The sequence below is a fragment of the Jaculus jaculus genome, chromosome 7 (genome assembly GCF_020740685.1).
Source record: "Jaculus jaculus isolate mJacJac1 chromosome 7, mJacJac1.mat.Y.cur, whole genome shotgun sequence".
Lineage (NCBI taxonomy): Eukaryota > Metazoa > Chordata > Mammalia > Rodentia > Dipodidae > Jaculus > Jaculus jaculus.
In genome coordinates this window covers 42,158,261-42,178,043 of record NC_059108.1, presented here as the reverse complement: position 1 = coordinate 42,178,043, position 19,783 = coordinate 42,158,261, and the positions used below count along the sequence as shown (strand labels likewise).

The following is a 19,783-nucleotide window of genomic DNA, read 5'->3' as shown; positions in this document are numbered from 1 at the left end:
TTTTATTTACAAGCAGAGAGAGAGGAAAGAGAGGAGGGAGGGAAGGAGAGAGAAAAGGGGCACACCAGGGCCTCAAGCATCTATAAATGAACTCCAGATGTATGCGCCACTTTGTTCATCTGGCTTTACATAGGTACTGGGGAATTGAACCTGGGTCGTTAGGCTTTGCAGGCAAGTGCCTTAACTGCTGAACCATCTCTTCGGCCCCTGAAATGATTCTTTTTAAAAGTTTAACTATTTGTGGGCTGGAGAGATGGCTTAGCGGTTAAGATACTTGCCTACAAAGCCAAAGGGCCCAAGTTCAATTTGCCAGTACCCATGTAAGTCAGAAGCACAAGGTGGCACATGCATTTGGAGTTCGTTTGCACTGGCTGAAGGCTCTGGCCATGCCTACTCTCTTTCTCTCAAAATCAAGTAAATAAATACTTTTTTTTTTTTTAAGAAAGGTGTAACTATTTGTATTTCTGAGAAATGGGAGGTGGGGAAGACACAGCCTGGGAAATGCTGCAATTCCCAATATGTAATGTAAGGCTGGATCCATGCATCTCTTGGGTATTCATGTGGTCTCTTAAGTTTCTCATCTGAGACACTCAGATTTCAAGGACTACTCTGTAACCAGATCAATACACAGGCTAATAAGTGAATAGCCTGAATTTCCTAGTCCACAGATTTTTTTTTTTTTTTTTTTTTTTAATGGCATCCAAAAGCTCACGTCGGATCTCCTGAGCGTGAAGACAAGAAGCAGCTGACAGGGGACCTGGGATGGGAGAATTCAACTGCTTTTCACTACTAACGTTCTGTCACTTAATCGCTTAGAACGCAACTTACCGCATAAAGTGCTTTATTCTGATAGTCACCTGCGTTTTGAGGGTTGCCCTCAATGCAAAGAAACCAAAAATAAAGCCTCCCATTCTTAAATAGCATTTATTAGTAATGCAATGAAGTTTCTTTCATGAGAAGAGTTCTCACATTTAAGGATATACAGATTATGATTATAGAAGCAAATTCCTTTTATTATAGAGTATGCCCAACTATCACCCATAACTCAGCAATATAATATTCACAACATGTTCATTGCCATTTATTTAACCTTTTATCCAAACATGCCTTTTTTTTTTTTTTTCCTTTTTAAAACATGTGCCTGTATAGGGTGGAAAAAGAAATGCCAAGGGCTTGCTAAGAAGCCTAGAAAAGATAAAATCCCCACGGCAGTTCTGCTTGGCTGCAGTTTGTGAGCGGAGGCACGGTGCTCACGCAGGGAAGGGCTCTGCCTGGTGGTTTCTTGGTCAGCACGGTGGGAAAGCCCTTGAGGTTTTCTGTGGCTGTTGGGAGGGGCAGTAGCTCCCTTTTACTGAATCCACTCGATGTTCAGGCACCGCGCTATGAATGCAAACATATCTGAGACTTCCTCTATTACTTTGGCTGTGGGCTTCCCGGCCCCGTGGCCAGCCTTGGTGTCCACGTGGATGAGCAATGGGTTGTTTTGCTTTGGGCTGCGGCCCACAATGTACTGAAGGGTGGCAATGAACTTCAAGGAATGCAGTGGGACCACACGGTCATCGTGGTCAGCAGTGAGAAGAAGCATGGATGGGTACTGGATGTCATCTGCCTCGGGCAACTTCACATTGTGCAATGGGGAGTACCTGCAAAGAAGTATCCAAGAAAGAACTGGTCAAGCGGGCAGTCCAGGAGGTGGGATGACGCTGGGACCACCTAACTGAGTGGCCTCAGCTGGCACTGGCATTCAGGCCATGACTGCAGGGGGCTAGTGGAATTGGGAAGCTGTGTCACTTTGGAGGGCCGCTGAAATAACACAGCTGTCTTAAGCTGAACATTTTGTTGCTCTCTGGATAGTTTTTCATGGCTACATAGTAGACCAATGGTAGTCTTTTTAAACCAGCTGCTTATCTTTTGGTGAAGAACTTGGAATCCACATGCAGCAACTCTGTCCCTTTCACAGGATAACAGGGTCCTAGGGGTCCAGGGAAGTCCTTGAACCCTAAACCCTAGGTTTGTTTTTAATTTTAATCAAAGAATTGAATAAAACAAGACTGAGAAGGATAATTATTAAATTATTATATTTATTGAGGAAAGTATAGAGCCAAGGAAAGGCACCCATGTGGCTAGAGATCCCACAAGGAGAGCCTGAGGAAAAAAAGTATGGAAAGAAAAGAAAGTTCAAGGGGCTCCTGTTCAGTGTTTAAATCCTATGAAAGACCTCCCTCCCAAGAGGAGTCCTGGTTGTTTGTGGAGAAACAGGTCTAGGCAACTAGGTAAGAGATAAGAAATCAGATCACCTTGATTTCTAGCAAGTGCAAATTTTCCTGTCTTTTACCTTCAGGGGTGCAGTCACCCTAAGTGTACCCCTCTCTCAACAGGTGTTACACCTGCATTCCAGGCTCAACTCTGCAGTCTCAGGAAGGTGCATCTCTGGGCCTGGCAGCTGATTTGCATATCCCAAGGAGTCTGGGATGGAAGCCTGCCTTTCACAGTTCAGCAGGAAAAAACTACCTTTGGCTAATGAAGAGTCAGTGGAGGAGACACCTTTGGAAATGCAAGGTAAGTTTTTTTGGTTTTTTGAGGTAGGGTCTGGTTCTAGTTCAGGCTGATCTGGAATCCACTATGTAGTCTCAGGGTAGCCACAAACTCACGTTGATCCACCTACCTCTGCCTCCCAAGTGCTAGGATTAAAGACGTGCACCACCATGACTGGCTTAAGGTAAGTTTTTAAGGGAAATGAAGAAGGTTGTTGTTTTTTTTTTTAAATATTTTATTTATTTATTTGACAGAGAAAGAAGGAGGGAGGGAGGGAAGGAAGGAAGGACAGGTGTGCCAGAGCCTCCAGCCACTGAAGACGAACTCCAGACACGTGCGCCCCTTGTGCATCTGGCTAATGTGGGTCCTGGGGAATCAAGCCTGGGTCCTTTGGCTTTGCAGGCAAACTTAGCCTTAACTGCTAAGCCATCCCTCCAGCCCAAGAAGGGTTTTAAGAATGTGTTGTTGCTATAAACAGTGACTGAGAATAGTTCAGAGAAACATCAGGGCATCTTTATACTTTACCCAGCAGGAGTGTTTGCTTGCAAAGTTCTGCACTAACAATATAATCATGTGTCTAGAGGGCTCCTCAGGACATACTCTGGAGTTCCCGTAAGGCCCTCACTAGCTCACACACACGATTGAGCTCTAAGATAACTCAGTAGCAGCAGGTAAAGAAAACTTGGCTCCATGAGAGCAAGGTCAGAATACTGAAATCGGAATTAGGAATGTCACAGAAAAAAATTATCACTATTGTTTTGCTTTCCAATTGATTTTGGAAGTATTAAGTTCTGACTAGTACTTTGTTGCCACTGATGTACAGTAAGAATTTTCAAATGTGTTTTCAAAGGTCAGCTAGTTTAACTCCTCTGGACAATACAGATAGCTTTTACTAGTGTATACCACTGAGGCCATGTGAGCTTTTAAAAGTAACAACATTCAGAGTGAACCATTCTCTCCTTTCAAAATAATTATATCCAACTGAGGAGGACCCTCAGGGGAAGGGGAGAGGGGAGAAGGGGTATAAGAGAGGATAATCAGGGGAATATGATCAACATGTTTATACAGTATGTTTATAATTAATAAAAAATTTAAAAGTAATCAATTAAAAACTCAAACATTTTAACTAAAATTCAAAGTTATTTTTACCAAAATGTATAATATTATGACAGGACAGGGATGGAAAACAGGCTTCTTAGGCTAGTCTGAGAGTATTCCTAAGCACAGCTGATAAACAATGAAAAAAAAAAAAAAAGAAGAGCCAAAAAGAAAACTCAAATGTCATAGGGCTACCACCAAAGTGGTTGAGGAAACTATAGTGGTTTGAATGTAAAATGCTCCCATAGCCTATGGTGGGTGTGACTCAGTTTCCTACTTAGTCCTCCAGGGATCATTTGGGAGATGGAGTCCTGCTTGAAGTGTGTCACTAGGGGTGGACCTGGAGGTGGAGTCCAGCCCTGGGGTGTATGTTCAGAGCCAGCTCCTGCTTGCTGATGTTGGCTATCGTTTCTCTGCTATGGATGGATGATGAAGTGGGTCAGCTTCCTCCACCATGAGGAAGCTTCCCCTGGAATCTGTAAGCCTAAAATAAACCCTTTCCTCTTATGAGCTGCTTCTGATTGGGTGTTTGTCCCAGCAACAAGGTGACTGCAACAGGCATGAAGGAGGGAAGTTGTAAAGTATTTGAGTAATGAATTTGGGAGTTTTAAATGCACACAGTTATTGTGAATACAAGGTAAGTTTAACTGTTCTTTCTTAGTTTCCAGGTGTAATATTTTTCTGCATTAATTTCTGGTTACTGTATTAATAAATGACCACCAGTTCAGCAGCTATAAACAGCCTTATGTCACAGTTCTGGAAGTCAGCAGCCTGAACTATCTCAGTTCTGTGTCTCTTGGTAGAGGTGCGGTCATTAGGGAGCTCTCTGAAAGGTCTGCTTCCAGAGTCAGGTCCCTGGCTATGCTGGTTTGATCCAGGTGTCCCCCATAAACTTAGGTGTTCTGAATGCTAGGTTCCCAGCTGATGCAATCACCACCTCCTGGAGGTATAGCTGGGGACAAAGTTATGGGTATTAAAGCCAGTTTCCCCTTGCCAGTGTTTGGCACACTCTCCTCTTGCTGTTGTTCCCCTGATGTTGGCTAGGAGGTGATATCCACCCTCTATTCATGCTCTTTGTTTTCCCCTGCCATCTGTAAGCCAAAATAAACCTTTTTTTCCCCATAAGTTGCTCTTGGTCAGGTGTTTTTTTTCTAGCAATGCAAACCTGACTGCAACACTGGCAGAACTTAGTTCCATGAGGCAGAAAAACTGAGGCTATGGGTCATAGCTCCTAACTCCATCTACAAAGTTCCTTCACAGTGTTTGATTGACAGAAATCATGGATGGCCATCTCTGCAATTTTCCCACTCATATCTTTGTGACTGTTTTTGTTAAAGACAGTGGGGCTGGAGATGTGACAGCATTCAATATTGTCATAGCCAGTCGTTAATAGCAGGCATGTCAATACTGATGATAACGTACTTGAGAAGCCACTCGAAGTGCTGCTTGCTGTCTGAGCACCCGTAGTCAGTGGTCCAGGCATGACCGATGGTAAACTTATGGAACTTCAGCATGTCCATGACTCCAACTTGGGCAATAACACAACCAAAGAGGTCAGGTCGCTGATTTGCACAAGCAGCTAAAAATCCAGACAGAAAGAAAAGGGCAGTTGTTTATTGTTAAACATCTACACAAACGTTTCCAGGCCTTCAGAACCCTGGCAACCTTATCACTAATAGAGATTTGCTTCTAAAGAAAATCTCACAAGAACCTTGTGTCCTCTTCTGTACCCCACTTACTCTTACCAATGCTAGGAGAGGATCTGTAACATAGCTCAGACTCTAACCAATACTGGCATATCTTACCCTATTTTTCTTACTCTGCTTTTGTATACTGAATATTTTTGGTCATGAATTATTAGTGAATACATGAATTTATGAAGAGCTCCTATACACATTCAAAGTAACCAGTCCAATCCACTCCAATCTGATGCTTAATTTACATCTTCATGTACATTCCAAGTATCCAACCAATCCATCCTGACCTGATGCCACATTTACAGCCCTAGAGGTATCAAGACCCTGATCCAAGTCACCACGCAGGTAACCTGTTTGGGACCGCTCCCCAATGTCAGAGCCTTCTGCTTTAAGAATAAAGCTTGGCTTAACTTGTCCTTCTATTTTATGTATACCTGTCAATTCTTTGCAGGTTGTAAGACAACAGACTTGTGAGAGTTACTGATTTAAGGAGTTCCAGTGACCATCAAGGGTGCTGTTCTACGCAGAGCTGAGAAAGGCTCTGTCTACGTGCAACAGTAGAAGGTGGAGACACTTACGTATGCTCAAATCTGAAAAACTGACTATCATTTCTTGATGTCCAATAAACATTTGACTAAATAGATCAAATTTGGTATTCAATCATTTTATCAATTGCTATTTAATAATTTTAGCAATCAATATCCTTCAATTTTTTTGGGGGGGGGTTTCAAGGTAGGGTCTCACTTTAGCCCAGGCTGACCTGGTATTCACTATGTGGTCTCAGAGTAGCTTTAAACTCATGGCAATGCTAACTCTGCCTCTCAAATGTCAGGATTAAAAGGCATGTGCCATGAGACCTGGCTCTTTCCAAATGTAAACAAATTATTTTGGACATCTATACTTTTTACTTCATGAGCATTTCTCAGGGGAATGCTTGGAATTAAACCTGGGCCCTCAAGTATGTTAGTCACTTTTCATTATTAACTCAGTATAAGCACAGGAATTCAGGTTCTGACATGACTCAACATGTTTCAAAGACAAGGATGACTATTCATCCCTGATCTCTCCAAAACAGTGCACTGAAAAACCCAAACCCTTGTCACATGTTTGAGCGTATGTGGGCTAATCCACACAAGTGCCATGAAGGACTCTCACATCCTAAATGCCTTTGTTGGAGGACCTAGCAAGCCCAGTGCCAGCTCATCACACAATGCCAAGTGCTACTGAGGGCGGGGCAAGAGGGGAGTAAAATCTCACTAACCACCAAGAATTAAACCAATAATAACACAGAATCCTAAATCAGAGTGTATGGCTTAAATCCCAGCAGCACCGCTTTCCACAAACACTGGCAGTGACAGGTTGTTCAACCTCTGTGTCCTTTACACTGTGGACAATAACGGTGTTCATCTCACAAGGCTGGGTGTGTCTCAAGAGCTTGTGACACAAGGTGCTCAGGCAAGTGTGAAGTATTAAAGCATGGGGACCACCTCTGTGTACCTCATTTTCCTTTCTCACTTCTCTCTGTGCCCATGGTGCTGAGCATCCTACAGCACAGGTGTGAACAATGTTCTGTGAGGGTCACATCTTCTCTCTCTGTGCTCATGGCACTTAGCATCACACAACATAGGTACGAACAGTGTTCTGTCAGGGTCACATCTCTCTCTGTGCCCCTGGCACTTAGCATCACACAGTACAGGCACGAACAATGTTCTATGCGGTCAGACCTTCTCTCTCTCTATGCCCATGGTACCTAGCATCACATAGCAAAGGAATGAACAGTGTTCTGTGAGGGTCATCTTATCAGTTCTGAGTAGTACAATTAGAGGCTGTCAGGCTCAGCCTTGTGCTGGTTCAACACTATGAACCCATGGCTTTGGTTTGCTGGGAAATCAATGTTCAGGCAGGGTTCTGTCAGTATGAAATGGGCCCAGCTGTCTTTTTGTATGTAATTTTTCAGATGCTCAAATACAAATGCGTTTTGCTTTCTTTGTACCACTGCTCCCATCTGTGAACCCTCAAATAAATGGAGGCTGCCTACTGAGTATGTGAAAATGGTAGGTACAATGATTAAACGCAGTACTCACCCACTAAGAGGCCTCCATTGGAACCTCCGTTGATCGTCAGCCTCTTGGGAGATGTGTAACCCTCCTTGATTAGATACTCGGCAGCACATTGAAAATCATCAAAGCAGTTTTGTTTGTTGGCCAAGATTCCACCTACAACATGCCAAAGCAAAAGATGATTAGCTAAACCACACAACAAGGAAGGGCGACCTCCATTGAATTCAAAAGACAGCAGGGCACAGTTTCAACTTCTATGCATGAATCCAAAGAAATCCCTGAGACACTGTCACAGTCTTAAGAGACTATCTACAAGGAAAGGCCAAAGCCAAACCCAGGGCCTCACAGGCACAGATGTCTGAAGTAACTGATACTGAGAGGAACAAAACACACAACCAGGTCTAATCAGATACTTGAGAGCAGCCACTTCTGCAGAAACTCAATTAAAGATGAAGCAGTGCAACTGGAATGATTTTCACATCAAAACAAATGTTCTTAAGATTTTCAGAAGAAATCACTATGAATTGAAACTGTTAGGATTACTTGGTTTCCAGGAACAATACCACTTGGGGTATATGCCTATTTTAAAAAGTACACTGAGTTTTAAACAATGAATAGAATGAAAATTAGATGTGTCACGGGTCTATATAATGGGGTGTGGCTGGAAAAGGTCACTTCTAGTCCTTTCACTACCTAACTTTTTGAGTCAGTCTAAGCATATTTTAGCTTAATCAAGGTTCAACCTGCCTACTCATAAGGCTTTGGACTATAAGTTGGTTCTAATTAATAAAACAAAACAAAGGCATCCTCTCTATCAGACCCTGGTGGATGTCTGATGACCACAGGAGCTTAGTGGAGGAGAGTCCAGTTCCATTAGCAGATGGCCTCAGACTTGGGGTCTATAGCCAGGATATGTGCTTGTATGTATAACCACATACAATTCAGAAAGAAAAGCAGGAGAGGCAAAGGGTCTTAGCATATGAACTTGAGATATAAGGCAAATTTATGATACATAGATCTTTTATTCTCTTATCAACCATCTTTTCATGTCACAGTATGGTTTTGGTATAATTGAACTTGACTGTCAGGTCAGAGTTGTATAGGGAACTCTATTTAGTTTCCAAAATGACGACAACAAAGGACGGCACCAACACTGGACAGCTGACCCAGGCACAGGCTGGAGCTTCCTATGTTAGTTGGAAACACTCACTCTTGCTGAGATGCACCTGCAGTTAGGATGGATCAGCACAACTTGAGCTTTGAAGAAGCCAGACTTACGTTACTGTAGAAAACACACCACCCACCTTTATGCCATGTCTCTCCATATTCACCACCACCTCTGATGTTAGCCACGGCGAGGACACCGCCCATGTGTCTCACAAAAATGAGCCTAGATACGCTGAGAAACAGTGAAGACAGTTTAATCTTCCATGACAGCCCACAAAGTTTGCTCACCCTTCTCAAATCAAAAATGTATCCCTAAGAACACTCCACAACAGCATTAAACAGAAACTCAATATTTTTATACACAACTTCTAATTAATGCTCACCTGCCGAGCTCATATCTTCATAAACATGCAATACATTTCACTTTTCCCTATTGGTAATTCCCTATGAAAGTCATAATGCAGGTATGGAAATATCCAGAGCCCCCTATTTCACACTCTATCTTTGAAATGACTCTCATGATAAATAAAACACTACCAGGTGAAGTGAGAATGGGGCTGGGCTCATGGGCACACACTGATAGTGCCCTTGTCATTAGTAACACATTGTCTGGAACATGGATTTTAAGTGGTTTCTACTTCTAAAGAAAGTTAGATGATGTTAGACTCAATAATACAGGATTTGAAAAGTCTGAGAGCTCACAAACAATAGGAGAGATCAAATGTCTAGGAAAAAGTATTAAGCATTTTGGAAAATTCTGATGCTGTCCCCCCCTGCAAGCCCATCCCATATGTTATTTTTTAATTCTTTGTTGTTTATACTCTGGTACTAAAAATGCTTAGTGACATTTATTTTTCTATATTAAAATTAATGTTGATTTTACTAGGATGCAGGTAACATCCACTAAGAGCTGTTGTTCAGAGAGACCTACAAGGTCTCCCAAAACAAGACAGACTTCTGTCAGAGCACGTGATTTACACCGTATGTTGTTGGTACAGAACATGGAGAGACCTGGCTGCAATCTGTAAAACAGCCAGTCCCCAGACAGCCAGTCTTGTGCTGGAAGGTGCTACATGAGCTACTGGGGGAAAGTGGCCAACATCTGTCTGAGCAATATGAGGTCTCAGCTACTCAGAAGCAAACAATCTGATGTGATGCTCACACAAGTGCAATAGTGGCACACAGCCATGGTAGGTAACCAACTGCTCTTGGATTTGCTAAAGATCTGCTCAGTGGAAAGGAACCTATATCTGGAACTAGAAAACAAGTCAGAATCATATCCAGATTTTTGCTTTCCAATATCAAGCTCCCACTAATCTTGGGCTACAAGAGGGTCCACACCCACTAAATTCTCTCTAAACTAATAATGGCTATCCCATTTAACCTGTGTTGACTTCACTCTCCATTGGAAAACCTCTTTTTCAGATGGAAGCAGGTCCTGAGGAGATAAATGACTCAGTGCACTTCACCCCAGCCCCAGACGAAACCATAGAAGACTTGGGGAAATGAGCAAGAATGCTACTTTCTTGGTGAACCTGATATCAGGCACAGGGGTGAAGGAGAAAGACATTGAGGACTCTCAACACCTACCAAACCAGAAGCTCCTAAGAGCCCATCACTGAAATAAGACTTAAAACATGTGTGGTTTACATACTGAGTATGTCCATAGTGGATAAAAAAAAAAAAATAGGTTGCTTTGAGAACTGTCTTTCAGAATGTTATTTATAAGAGGGATGGAGGTGTTTCTCAGGGCTCTGCAAACTGGCTACAGTGCTAAATTCTTGCATTTTCAAGGACGAAGAGGAAGGTGTAACAGTGGAGGCACATGTTGGCAGATCTTTAGTCACGGGGTCTCCCACATTCTCATGCAGCTCTGAGGGTCTCTCCTGAAACCACTCCATCTACTGGCCACTCAAATGAACTGGTCTGGACCCATCTCTTCATACCCAGCCGAAGACTTAAAGGGACTTACTGCATAAATGAACACTGACTGTGGATCCCTTCAGGGATCAATGTCTTGATCCCCACGGAGCCACCAGGGAAGGGGGTGCAAAGTGCAAGTCTTACCACTGACACCAATCACCTGCCACTGGCTTCCACGCTAGCATCACTGACTTGAAACTGAAGCCTATAATTTAATTTCACTACTTTCACTGATGAAGAATGGCACACAGTGGCACTGTTAGGATGAGGCAGATGTAACGAACAGTAGCTGGCTTGCATTTTCACATTAGTAATCTCAGAATGAATGTGGCCTGGGACTGTACCCTGAGATGTGGATGACCTAAGGAGACAGTAGGCCTCTAGGTGAGCTTTCGAACTCCCAACCAGGGCTCAGGCCACACCTGGAGTGAAGCCTGGAATGTACTGTTGTGACTGCAAAAGAATAGCCATCATGCAGGCACTCTAGTCTCCCTTCAGTTTTTCATAAGATGAGGTCTCCCAAGTCTACATGGTGAAATACTGCTCTACACAGTGATGCCATACACCCCTCCATCAATACTCTCCAACAAAGAATAAAACTGAACTGCTGTGCCACATGTTCAACACAGCCCATAATGAGTGCCTGGAACACCTTCCACACTTCACCACCTTCAAGAGGTGGAGAGGTTACAGCTACTGGGTATCTACGACAAAGTGACAACTTTCTTGTAGTCAAGCCTAGGACAGCTGGCTACCTGTTCTGAACTTATGTCCTATTCTTCATCAACCCACGTCTTTCTTCCCAAACAACCAAGATCCTGGTGAACCTAAGTGCCCTTGACCACAGATGACTGTGCTGGCCATCTCCCAGCACGGAATCAGATTCCAAATGAGGCTCTCTAGAAGTTACCTTAAAGCCAGTGTTGCTGGAAGGAAACTTTGTTTTCCTTAAAAATGTCCAGAGCCAATTCCATTTCATGTTAGGAACAGGATATTAAAATCAAGTTTAGAAACAACTGCCAGAAACTCTTTATATATGCAATAGCAACAAATATATGTCACTATGAGCACAAGTTATCTGGGAAGTAATTACAAGAGATAATGAGCATGGAACAGTTTCAAATGCATCAAGAGTATTTGTTAATTATATTTATGACTGAAACTAGCATGGTGGTGCACGCCTTTAATCCCAGCACTCAGGAGGCAGTGGTAGGAAGATTGCCATGAGTTTGAGGCCACTTGGAGACTAGAATGAATTCCAGGTCAGCCTGGGCTAGAGCAATACCCTACTCTGAAAATTAAAAAAAAAAAAAGAAAAATAAAAATATTTATGGCTGAATATTAACACAGTATATATTTTAGGACTCTTGTTGGCATAAATACAACCATTAGGTATAAAATCATCCTTCTGAAGAGAATCCTGAAGGTAGGGGGAGCCAATGACAAGCATTAAAGAGTGAAGCTTCCTTTCTATAAGACCTCGGCAGATGCTCATCTTTCATAGGACAGTAGCTGAAGCCTCAACACCATCTTGTCAAACTGTTTACCCCACAGAGAACATTTTCTTATAAATAAAGTTAGCTTATAATGGTCCTATAATTCCTTAGTAAAAACCTCAGGAAGCTATCTGCAATGCTGTCCCACTCTGAACCAACAAGCAAGAAATACAGACTTAAGGATGAGAGAAAAACATGAAACAGACAAGGCTCCTTTCTATCATGTGCAAGAGACCAAATACATGCCAGGTTCCAAGAGTGTTCCACACTTACCTATAGTTGGGTGTGATGGAGATATTGAAGCCACCATAGCCATACAGGAAAGCAGGATGAGAGCCATCCAGTTTTATGCCTTTTTTGTGCACGATAAACATTGGAATCTTTGTGCCATCCTTGCTGGGGTAGAAAATCTGGAACAAAAGAAAGCATGATCCTTAGGTTTAGTATCACATGTTAAATAAAGGGTCTCTCCAACATGAGCAGCAGCGTGATGAAGACCTGGTACTAGGAAAGAGCTGTTTCATGCTGAGCAGAGAACACAGTGAAAACTAAGAAATGGAACCTGAGTTCTCATTCCACAACTATCTAACCTTAACCTTAACCTAAATTTATATGAAATGAGGTGTTAATGGATTCAGGAATAGAGTCCTTGTACCCAAAACTCTAGGTACGTGTTTGTACTTAACTATACTTCTTTAGAAAAGTACACATCAAGGAAAGGAAAGGAATACAGCTACATGGTCTGAGAGCCCGCGTGGGCCTAGAAGAAATGTGAAAAGAGATTTAGAAAGAAAAGGAGAGGAAGAACAGAGAGCTCCTGCATGTGGAGGGCAGACTCACCAGAACCTGGAAGTTCAGGAGTGGTGAATCGGCAGCCCACAGAGCTTGTCTGCCCCCTTGTAAATGTATTCATAACCTTACTGCAGTAGGCTTTATCTTCTAACTCAGGTGAACCACAGTGAAAGTTGACTGGACGGGGCTAGGGGTTGGCTCATGAAGAGACCAGCCAGGACACCACGTTCTGGGGGCTGAACCTGACCAGCTACACCGTGGGCAGATTTAAATTGTAGGAAAGGGGACCTCCCTCCCAGGAGGGGCTCAGGTTGTTTGTGGGAAAACAGTTCTAGGGAACTCCTTTAGACGAGAGATAAGAAGTGAGAGATAAGAAGTCAGATCCTTTGAGCTCCAGCAAGTGCAGACTGTGAGGGCAGGCATTCCTACCTTTTTACTTTCAGAGGCCCAGTCACTCTAACTGCCTAACAGAGCTACCTGATTCCCGCTCCACACTGTGGCTCTGAAAACTGGGGGTGGGGGGGTGGGGGGGTCTGAGTTCTCATTCCACAACTATCTAATGGGAGCTGTCCTCAGTCAGTTCTTCATCCCCCAAATGTGGCCAGTATGCCCACCTCTCAGGGCCTTCTGAGGCACTTGAGAAGAGGAATTCAGTTCTCTGCCCCTCCTCCTTGCCCCCTCAGCACTGGAGAGCCACAGTGAAGCATGGCAGCCTGCCAGGCAACTGAACCGAGGGAGACAAATTTCACATCCAGCACCCTCTCTAAAGGTCAAGCCACTCAATATATCTTCATCTTTCTATGTTCAGCTATTAAACAAATGCTAGCAATGGTAAAGGAGATTAGCATAGGAAGCTGAAAGAAAGAACACAGGGGTCTTACTCCTGTTGAAACAAAGCCATTTCTCCAGTACTGGTAATTAAGGCTCATCAAACCTCTCTGAATTTGGGCTACCTAGGGCAAGTTCAGCCAACACATCCATATTCATTACTTTTGAGATAAAGGGTTGAGAGAAAAAGAATAAGGAAGGGAACATTCATGCTATTCAAGCAACAAGCCATAGAATAAGTATGCTGTGAAAAGCCAATAAACAGAGCAGAAAAGCTGTCTATAGGTTTTTCTCAGGGTAAACACAGTGTTTTTAAGTCAAATGACACTGGAAGTGCCCTGGCTCAGCTTAGCTTGGAAACATGTGGCCAACCTTCTGCCACGTGACAAGAAAAGTCAAAGACAAGGACATACGTTTCTGAGTTTTGTGTGTCTTGGAGCCACAGTGTAGCTGAGGCTTTTTATGGTTCTGCTGCAGAAAGCTGCCCCAAAGTCCTTGGCGATAAGCAGGGAGGGGAAGGCAGTGTGTGGTTTTGGAGGCAGGTGTTACAGGACAGTGACAAATGCTCACATGTTTTCCCTCTCCCCTTCTTTCTTTTTCTTCTCTCTTTCTTTCTTCTTTTCAGAACTTGACGATAAAAAGCATTTGTTTCTGACTAGAGAGAAATGCTAAGATAATCAACCGGGCAGTGTGGGAGTCATAGGGAATACTCTGTAGACTGTAAAATGATCAGAGGGACGTTTTATTGTAAGCTACTCAGTGCTAGCTGTCAGCAACCAATACAGTGGGCAACAGGCAGATAGATACAGCGAAGAGGACCTGTCTGGAGTGAATGGCTAGGGCAGGGAGCTGAAAGACAGAGCTCCCCTCTGAGGTAGAAGAATTTAGGTCACTTGAACCAGAGGCAAGAGCCTCAGTGGAACAAAGGAGAAACTCACAGGAGGCCATTTTAACAGAATTATTTGGGCAGAACAGTGTCCCAAATCCCTGCCCAGCCCATTCTCCCAAACTGACCCCTCCTGTCACCGTAACTCTCATGCAGCCAGCTGGACAGATGTGCGTCTTATCCCCACGGCCAGCTCTCGGGACCTCCACCTGCTCTCAGAGCGCTCTTGCAGCTGTGTGACTCTTCAGCCTCTGCGGACACCACGTTTCCTGCTCTCCCCTAAGACTGTCAGTGTCGGCCGGCTGGCGTGCCACCCTTCCTCTCACCTGACTCTGAGGCTGGCAAGCATAGGGAGTAGTTTAGCCACCAGGACACTGCTTGGTGTGAGCAGTAAACACACCCTTCTCAACAACTCAGCAACCTGTTTGCAACCTGGGACCCCTACCTGTACTGAACTGCATGCATGTCCTGTTCCAATGAACTAGTTTTCGTCTACCTTTAGTGACCATTATTCATGGTCAGCACCTATTCAAGTAGGTTTTTAGATAGATCCCATAGCAACAGCAGGAGGCAATCCAGCCTGGACTGTTTTGGATGCATGTACAGTAGGCCAAACTGTGTCCTATAACTGAACTTTTAGGGAGAACCCCTATTTGCCATCTTATGTCTATAACTGTACACATATGATTAAAATCTGATGCATCATGGGAAAGAACATGCACAGAAGAGGAAATGCTACATAAACCATCACATACAGACCTGTCAAATCAGATGAATACTCAAACTACACCCCTAACAAACCAGCCCATCCATCCTGAAAAGTCTCAGAAAAGAATCCCCAGATCACTTCCTGGGGCATTCAATCCCTTATGCTGGCGTTGTCAGTCTCCTTTGTGCTTTCTGGCCCAGTTCAGGACTCCACGATAGCCCTGTAATGATCATGATGTCTGGATGAAAACCTGCCATTCTGACCCTAACCTGTTGGGTTCAAATTATGATGTACTAAAACTCTGCTATATATTGCCATACCATTCTAATAAACATGTCCATGGTATTTTTATTTTATTTTTTAAAAATATTTTGTTAATGTGCAAGGAGAGAAAGGGAGAGAAAGAGAGGGAGAGATCGAGAGAATGGGCAATCCAGGGCCCTCTGGCCACTGCAAATGAACTCCAGATGCATGGGTCACTTTGTGCATCTGGCTTTACAGGAGTACTGGGGAATCAAGCCTAGGTCCTTAGGCTTTGCAGGCAAGCGCCTTAACTGCCAGGCCATCTCTCCATAGTATTTTTTTTTTTCCCCCAAGGTAGGATCTCATTCTAGCCCAGACTGACCTAGAACTTACTATGTAGCCTCAGGATGGTCTTGAACTCATGGCTATCGTCCTACCTCTGCCTCCCGAGTGCTGGAATTAAAGGTGTGCTCCAACAATGCCCCATTCTCCACAGTATTTTTTAAAAGACAGACACAATTCACTACTTGAACAGAATTGGGAAATCAGAAAGAAAGTCACTCCAGCTCTCTTAGTGCATGTGGTGGTTTGTCATTTTCCCCACCCCAATGCAGGCTGAAACTTAATTCCCCAAACTCATATGTTGATAGGATTTGAAGATGAGACCTTGTGGGGCATATGTGATTACATGAGCTCATTAGGGGGGGATTGTCTTGCCACATAATACTTTTTGCAGCAAGAGGGTCCTCACCAGATGCCAGTGCCAGGCTTTTGGACTTCCTAGCTTCCAAAACCAGGAGCTGAATAAACCTTTATTCTTTATTAATTAGCCTGTCTTGGGTATTTTGCTATAGCTACAGAAAAGATACTAAGACACTAATTCATTACATTTGAAATTACTTCTAATTTTACAAATTTAAAATTATGTCTTTAGTGAATAGCTGTTTAATATATATGAGCTCCCATATCCTACAGCTGACTCTTATTAACAAAAAATTGACAGAAAGCTTATACATAAATATCACATACTAGCCAACTATGTGACTAGAACTCCAAATGTTTGTATTTATATAAAGCATATAGACTCACATTTCAAAAACAACCCATTTCTATGGACATATGATTTTTCAAGACATAGCCAAATATAAAGTGATTTATCTCTGGCAGTTTTGGCATAGCATAGCAGTCATTGAATATAGGTCTAGATGCCATAACATATAATTCTGACTTTGCACACACAGAACAAAAGCATCTTTAAAGGAAAAAGACCATGTAAATGCAAGAAATCAAGGAAGCATTACTGTGCTGAGTGCCTGGCACTAGTTATAGATAAGCCACTCACACCCAGAAACAGTCCTCTCTTTGGGATGAACACATTTACTAGTAACAACTCCTCAGAGACACCCATATGTGCAACCACTTGTTTCCAAAAACACAATTTCAATGCCACGTTGATGCCACTAAGCCTATGGTAGGACTCCCATTATCACCAGAAATGAGACAAGGGATACTACAGAGGGCAAACCCTTCTGAGAGAATGTCTGGTGACAGCCATTCTGGCCTAATTTTAGAGCCTGACAGATTTAAAGGAGAATGTTCACATAGGGGTATTGAGCACTTCCTTTAATCACAGACAGAAACCACTTGTGTGGTCTGTGCTAGGTATAGCAAACAAATCTGACAAGGAACAGAACTGCTCAAGATTCCACAATCAAAGCAAGGGGGCAGCAAGGACCTGGACAGGGCAGCCTTCGTGCTACAATGACCATACAAAACAAGTCAAAGGAGAACTTTCTGGAACATGCTTTGGTGCTGGGCTCAAGTTAAAAATACTAGCCTGTACTAGAAGCTGTAATCCCATTTTATAGTCATTTAGCTTGGGGGGAGTAGGAAAGAGTTTAATAGAGTCATCTTTGCATAGAAAGCATAAAGGGAAAGTCTATTCCAGACTGCTTGGATTTCCCAAGGGATGGCTGGACATTTTTGCAAAACCAGAGATTTTAAGACTCCTGCAGGGCCCTTCAGTACTGCAAGGTCAGCCTGCTTAACAACCTGCTTCCACCCTTGAGCATCAACATCGTGCTCTGTGCTGTTCTAATACCTCGGCAGAAACACCTCAGCTTTCCGAGGCTCAGCCACTGGTTCTTAGGATTAATGTGCTTTTCCCCTTTTAGAACTATGGAGCAAGACCTCAAATAGACAATGAAGGCTCTGAGCCCAAGGAGAGAAAGGGATGCTGGTGGTGCCCTGGAGGTAGAAAGCTAGATACATGTGACATGAGTGCAGAAAGTCACCTTCGGTTCCACTGCTCCAGTCTCCTTGTAGCCAGTGCAAACACACATTTCTAAGAAAGTGTGGGGGCGCTCCCCAAGCCCCACAAACACCCAGAGGCTGGAGGAAGCAGCTTCGGGTGCAGGACAGGTAGGAGCCACCACGATTCCCGATTCCCTTGCTCAGGCCGCTCGCAGCCTGCAGCGCGTGCGTTCTCCGGCATGAGGATAGAAGGCAGGCTGCATCCACCCTTGGGGCTTAAGAGCTAGGCACTGTTTGCCATTAACCAACACCTATTTAATGGGCAACTGCTCTCTCTCTTTCTGATTCAAAACACTCAGGATAACTCCCCTCAGTTCCTGAGGCTCAAAGCCATACCTGCCTTTGGCCCAGCATCGTCACCTTCCAACAGGATGCTTGCTTCCACTGCTTGGGGACTGTTCACAGACTTACCCTCCTGAGCCCCCCTTTCACTGTGAGCCACTCCCCATGGCAAACATGCACCGCCCTCTGAAACCGTGCTGCAGTTCTTGTGAATGCCGCCTAGCTTCACCTTCAGAACCCCAGTCACTCCACTGCACATGCTGTTATAGAGGAAATCAAACTGAAAACACACCCACCCTTTTTGGAGGTTCACCTGTTTGCTCCCTTCCTGACATTACAGGTACCCCCAACACTACAGCTATGGCAGTACATATATTCTATTTGAAGATTTAGACATGACAATAAAGCCTCAAATACACAGTGGCCATTTCTTTAATTTTGGAGCTTGTCAGAATGTCATTCCTTACCTGAAAACATTAAAATAAATGACAAGAAAGAGAGGTGAGGACTTGGAGACAGACCCTAGCACATTCCACTGCAAGTCAGTCACTTACCAGAGTTCCCACATGTTCAAGAGCAAATACCAAGATGCCCACCAATAGTCTTTGCATTTTAAAAAATGTTTATTTGTGAGAAAGAGAGAGAGAGAGAGAATATGAATATAAGAATGAAAATAGGAACAACAGAACAACTCCAGATGCATGTGCCGCTTTGTGTATCTGGCTTTACATGGGTACTGGGGAATCAAACCTAGTTTTCCAGGCTCTGCAAGCAAGCACTTTAACTGCTAAGCCATCTCTCCAGTCCCCACTTTCTATGCATTTTCAACAGGGTTTTCCTTAGTTTGTATTTTGTTAAAATACACATTTTTTGCTTGATTTGTTTAAAATGCTTCTGGTGTTTACTATGTAGTAAGTACTCGTGTAAAGGATTTACGAAAGACTATTTAATCTACATGAGGTCTGTATGATGGAGTTGCCCATTTCAGCTGGGGAGAGTATCATACATGGAAGAAACTGGGCTACCAGGTGTGGTGGCCAAGTCCTATAATCCCAGCCAGGCGAGGTGGATCATGGGTTTAAAGCAGGCCTGGGACATAAAGGTAGGTTTTGGCTTAAAAAAAAAAAAGTGCTGGAGTGTTAATGTGTTTATCTGTGAACATTACCAGGTTCAATTCGCCATGACCCACATGTAAGCCAAATGCAGAAGGTGGTACATGCGTCTGCAGTTTGTTTACAGCAACTAAAGGCCCTGGCATGCCCATTCTCTCTCTCAAAATAAATAAAATAAAATGAGGGGAAGAAAGAGAAGGATAGGAGGGAAAAGAAAAAAACAGAGAAAAGGAAAGAAAAAAATGACCAGCCCAAGCCATACATCTTGTAAAGGATGGAGGTCGGACTTGACCTAGGGTTTCTCTCCCCACCTCCAAGCTCTTGGTCACTATAAAGAAGAGATGAGCAACCCCTCCCGCCCGTCCTCCACAGGCACCTGAGAGCCCCTTTGGCGCTGCTTCTGCTTCTCTTGGGGTCTCGTTGCCTCTGCACCCAGGGTGACCAGGGTGGGACCCAGAAGACAGTCTATGATAAGAAACCCAGTGCTGGGTAAATGCAGAGGCAAACACTCCATGAACTCTATATTTCAATTAAGCAATATAAGGAAAAAAAACACCTTTTAACTGGCATTTCATTAAAAACCCATTCAAACATGGTAGCCTAGAGACTGGGGTCAAAATGCTTTATAGGCTAGAAAAATAA

The 19,783-nt window shown here is 43.6% G+C and overlaps 1 protein-coding gene across 1 annotated transcript in view; it reads right to left on the bottom strand.

The window, feature by feature from the left end:
- Window positions 1-910: 910 nt before the first annotated feature.
- The window catches only part of LOC101606972 (prolyl endopeptidase), a 118,144-nt gene continuing 99,271 nt past the window's right edge, over window positions 911-19,783 (bottom strand). The window contains exons 11-15 of the mRNA XM_045155234.1: window positions 12,250-12,386; window positions 8,695-8,789; window positions 7,415-7,546; window positions 5,056-5,212; window positions 911-1,643 (exon numbers count right to left, since the gene is read on the bottom strand). Of these exons, the coding sequence (XP_045011169.1) occupies window positions 1,349-1,643; window positions 5,056-5,212; window positions 7,415-7,546; window positions 8,695-8,789; window positions 12,250-12,386 (816 nt within the window). The 3' untranslated portion in view covers window positions 911-1,348. The remainder of the gene's footprint in view (window positions 1,644-5,055; window positions 5,213-7,414; window positions 7,547-8,694; window positions 8,790-12,249; window positions 12,387-19,783) is intronic.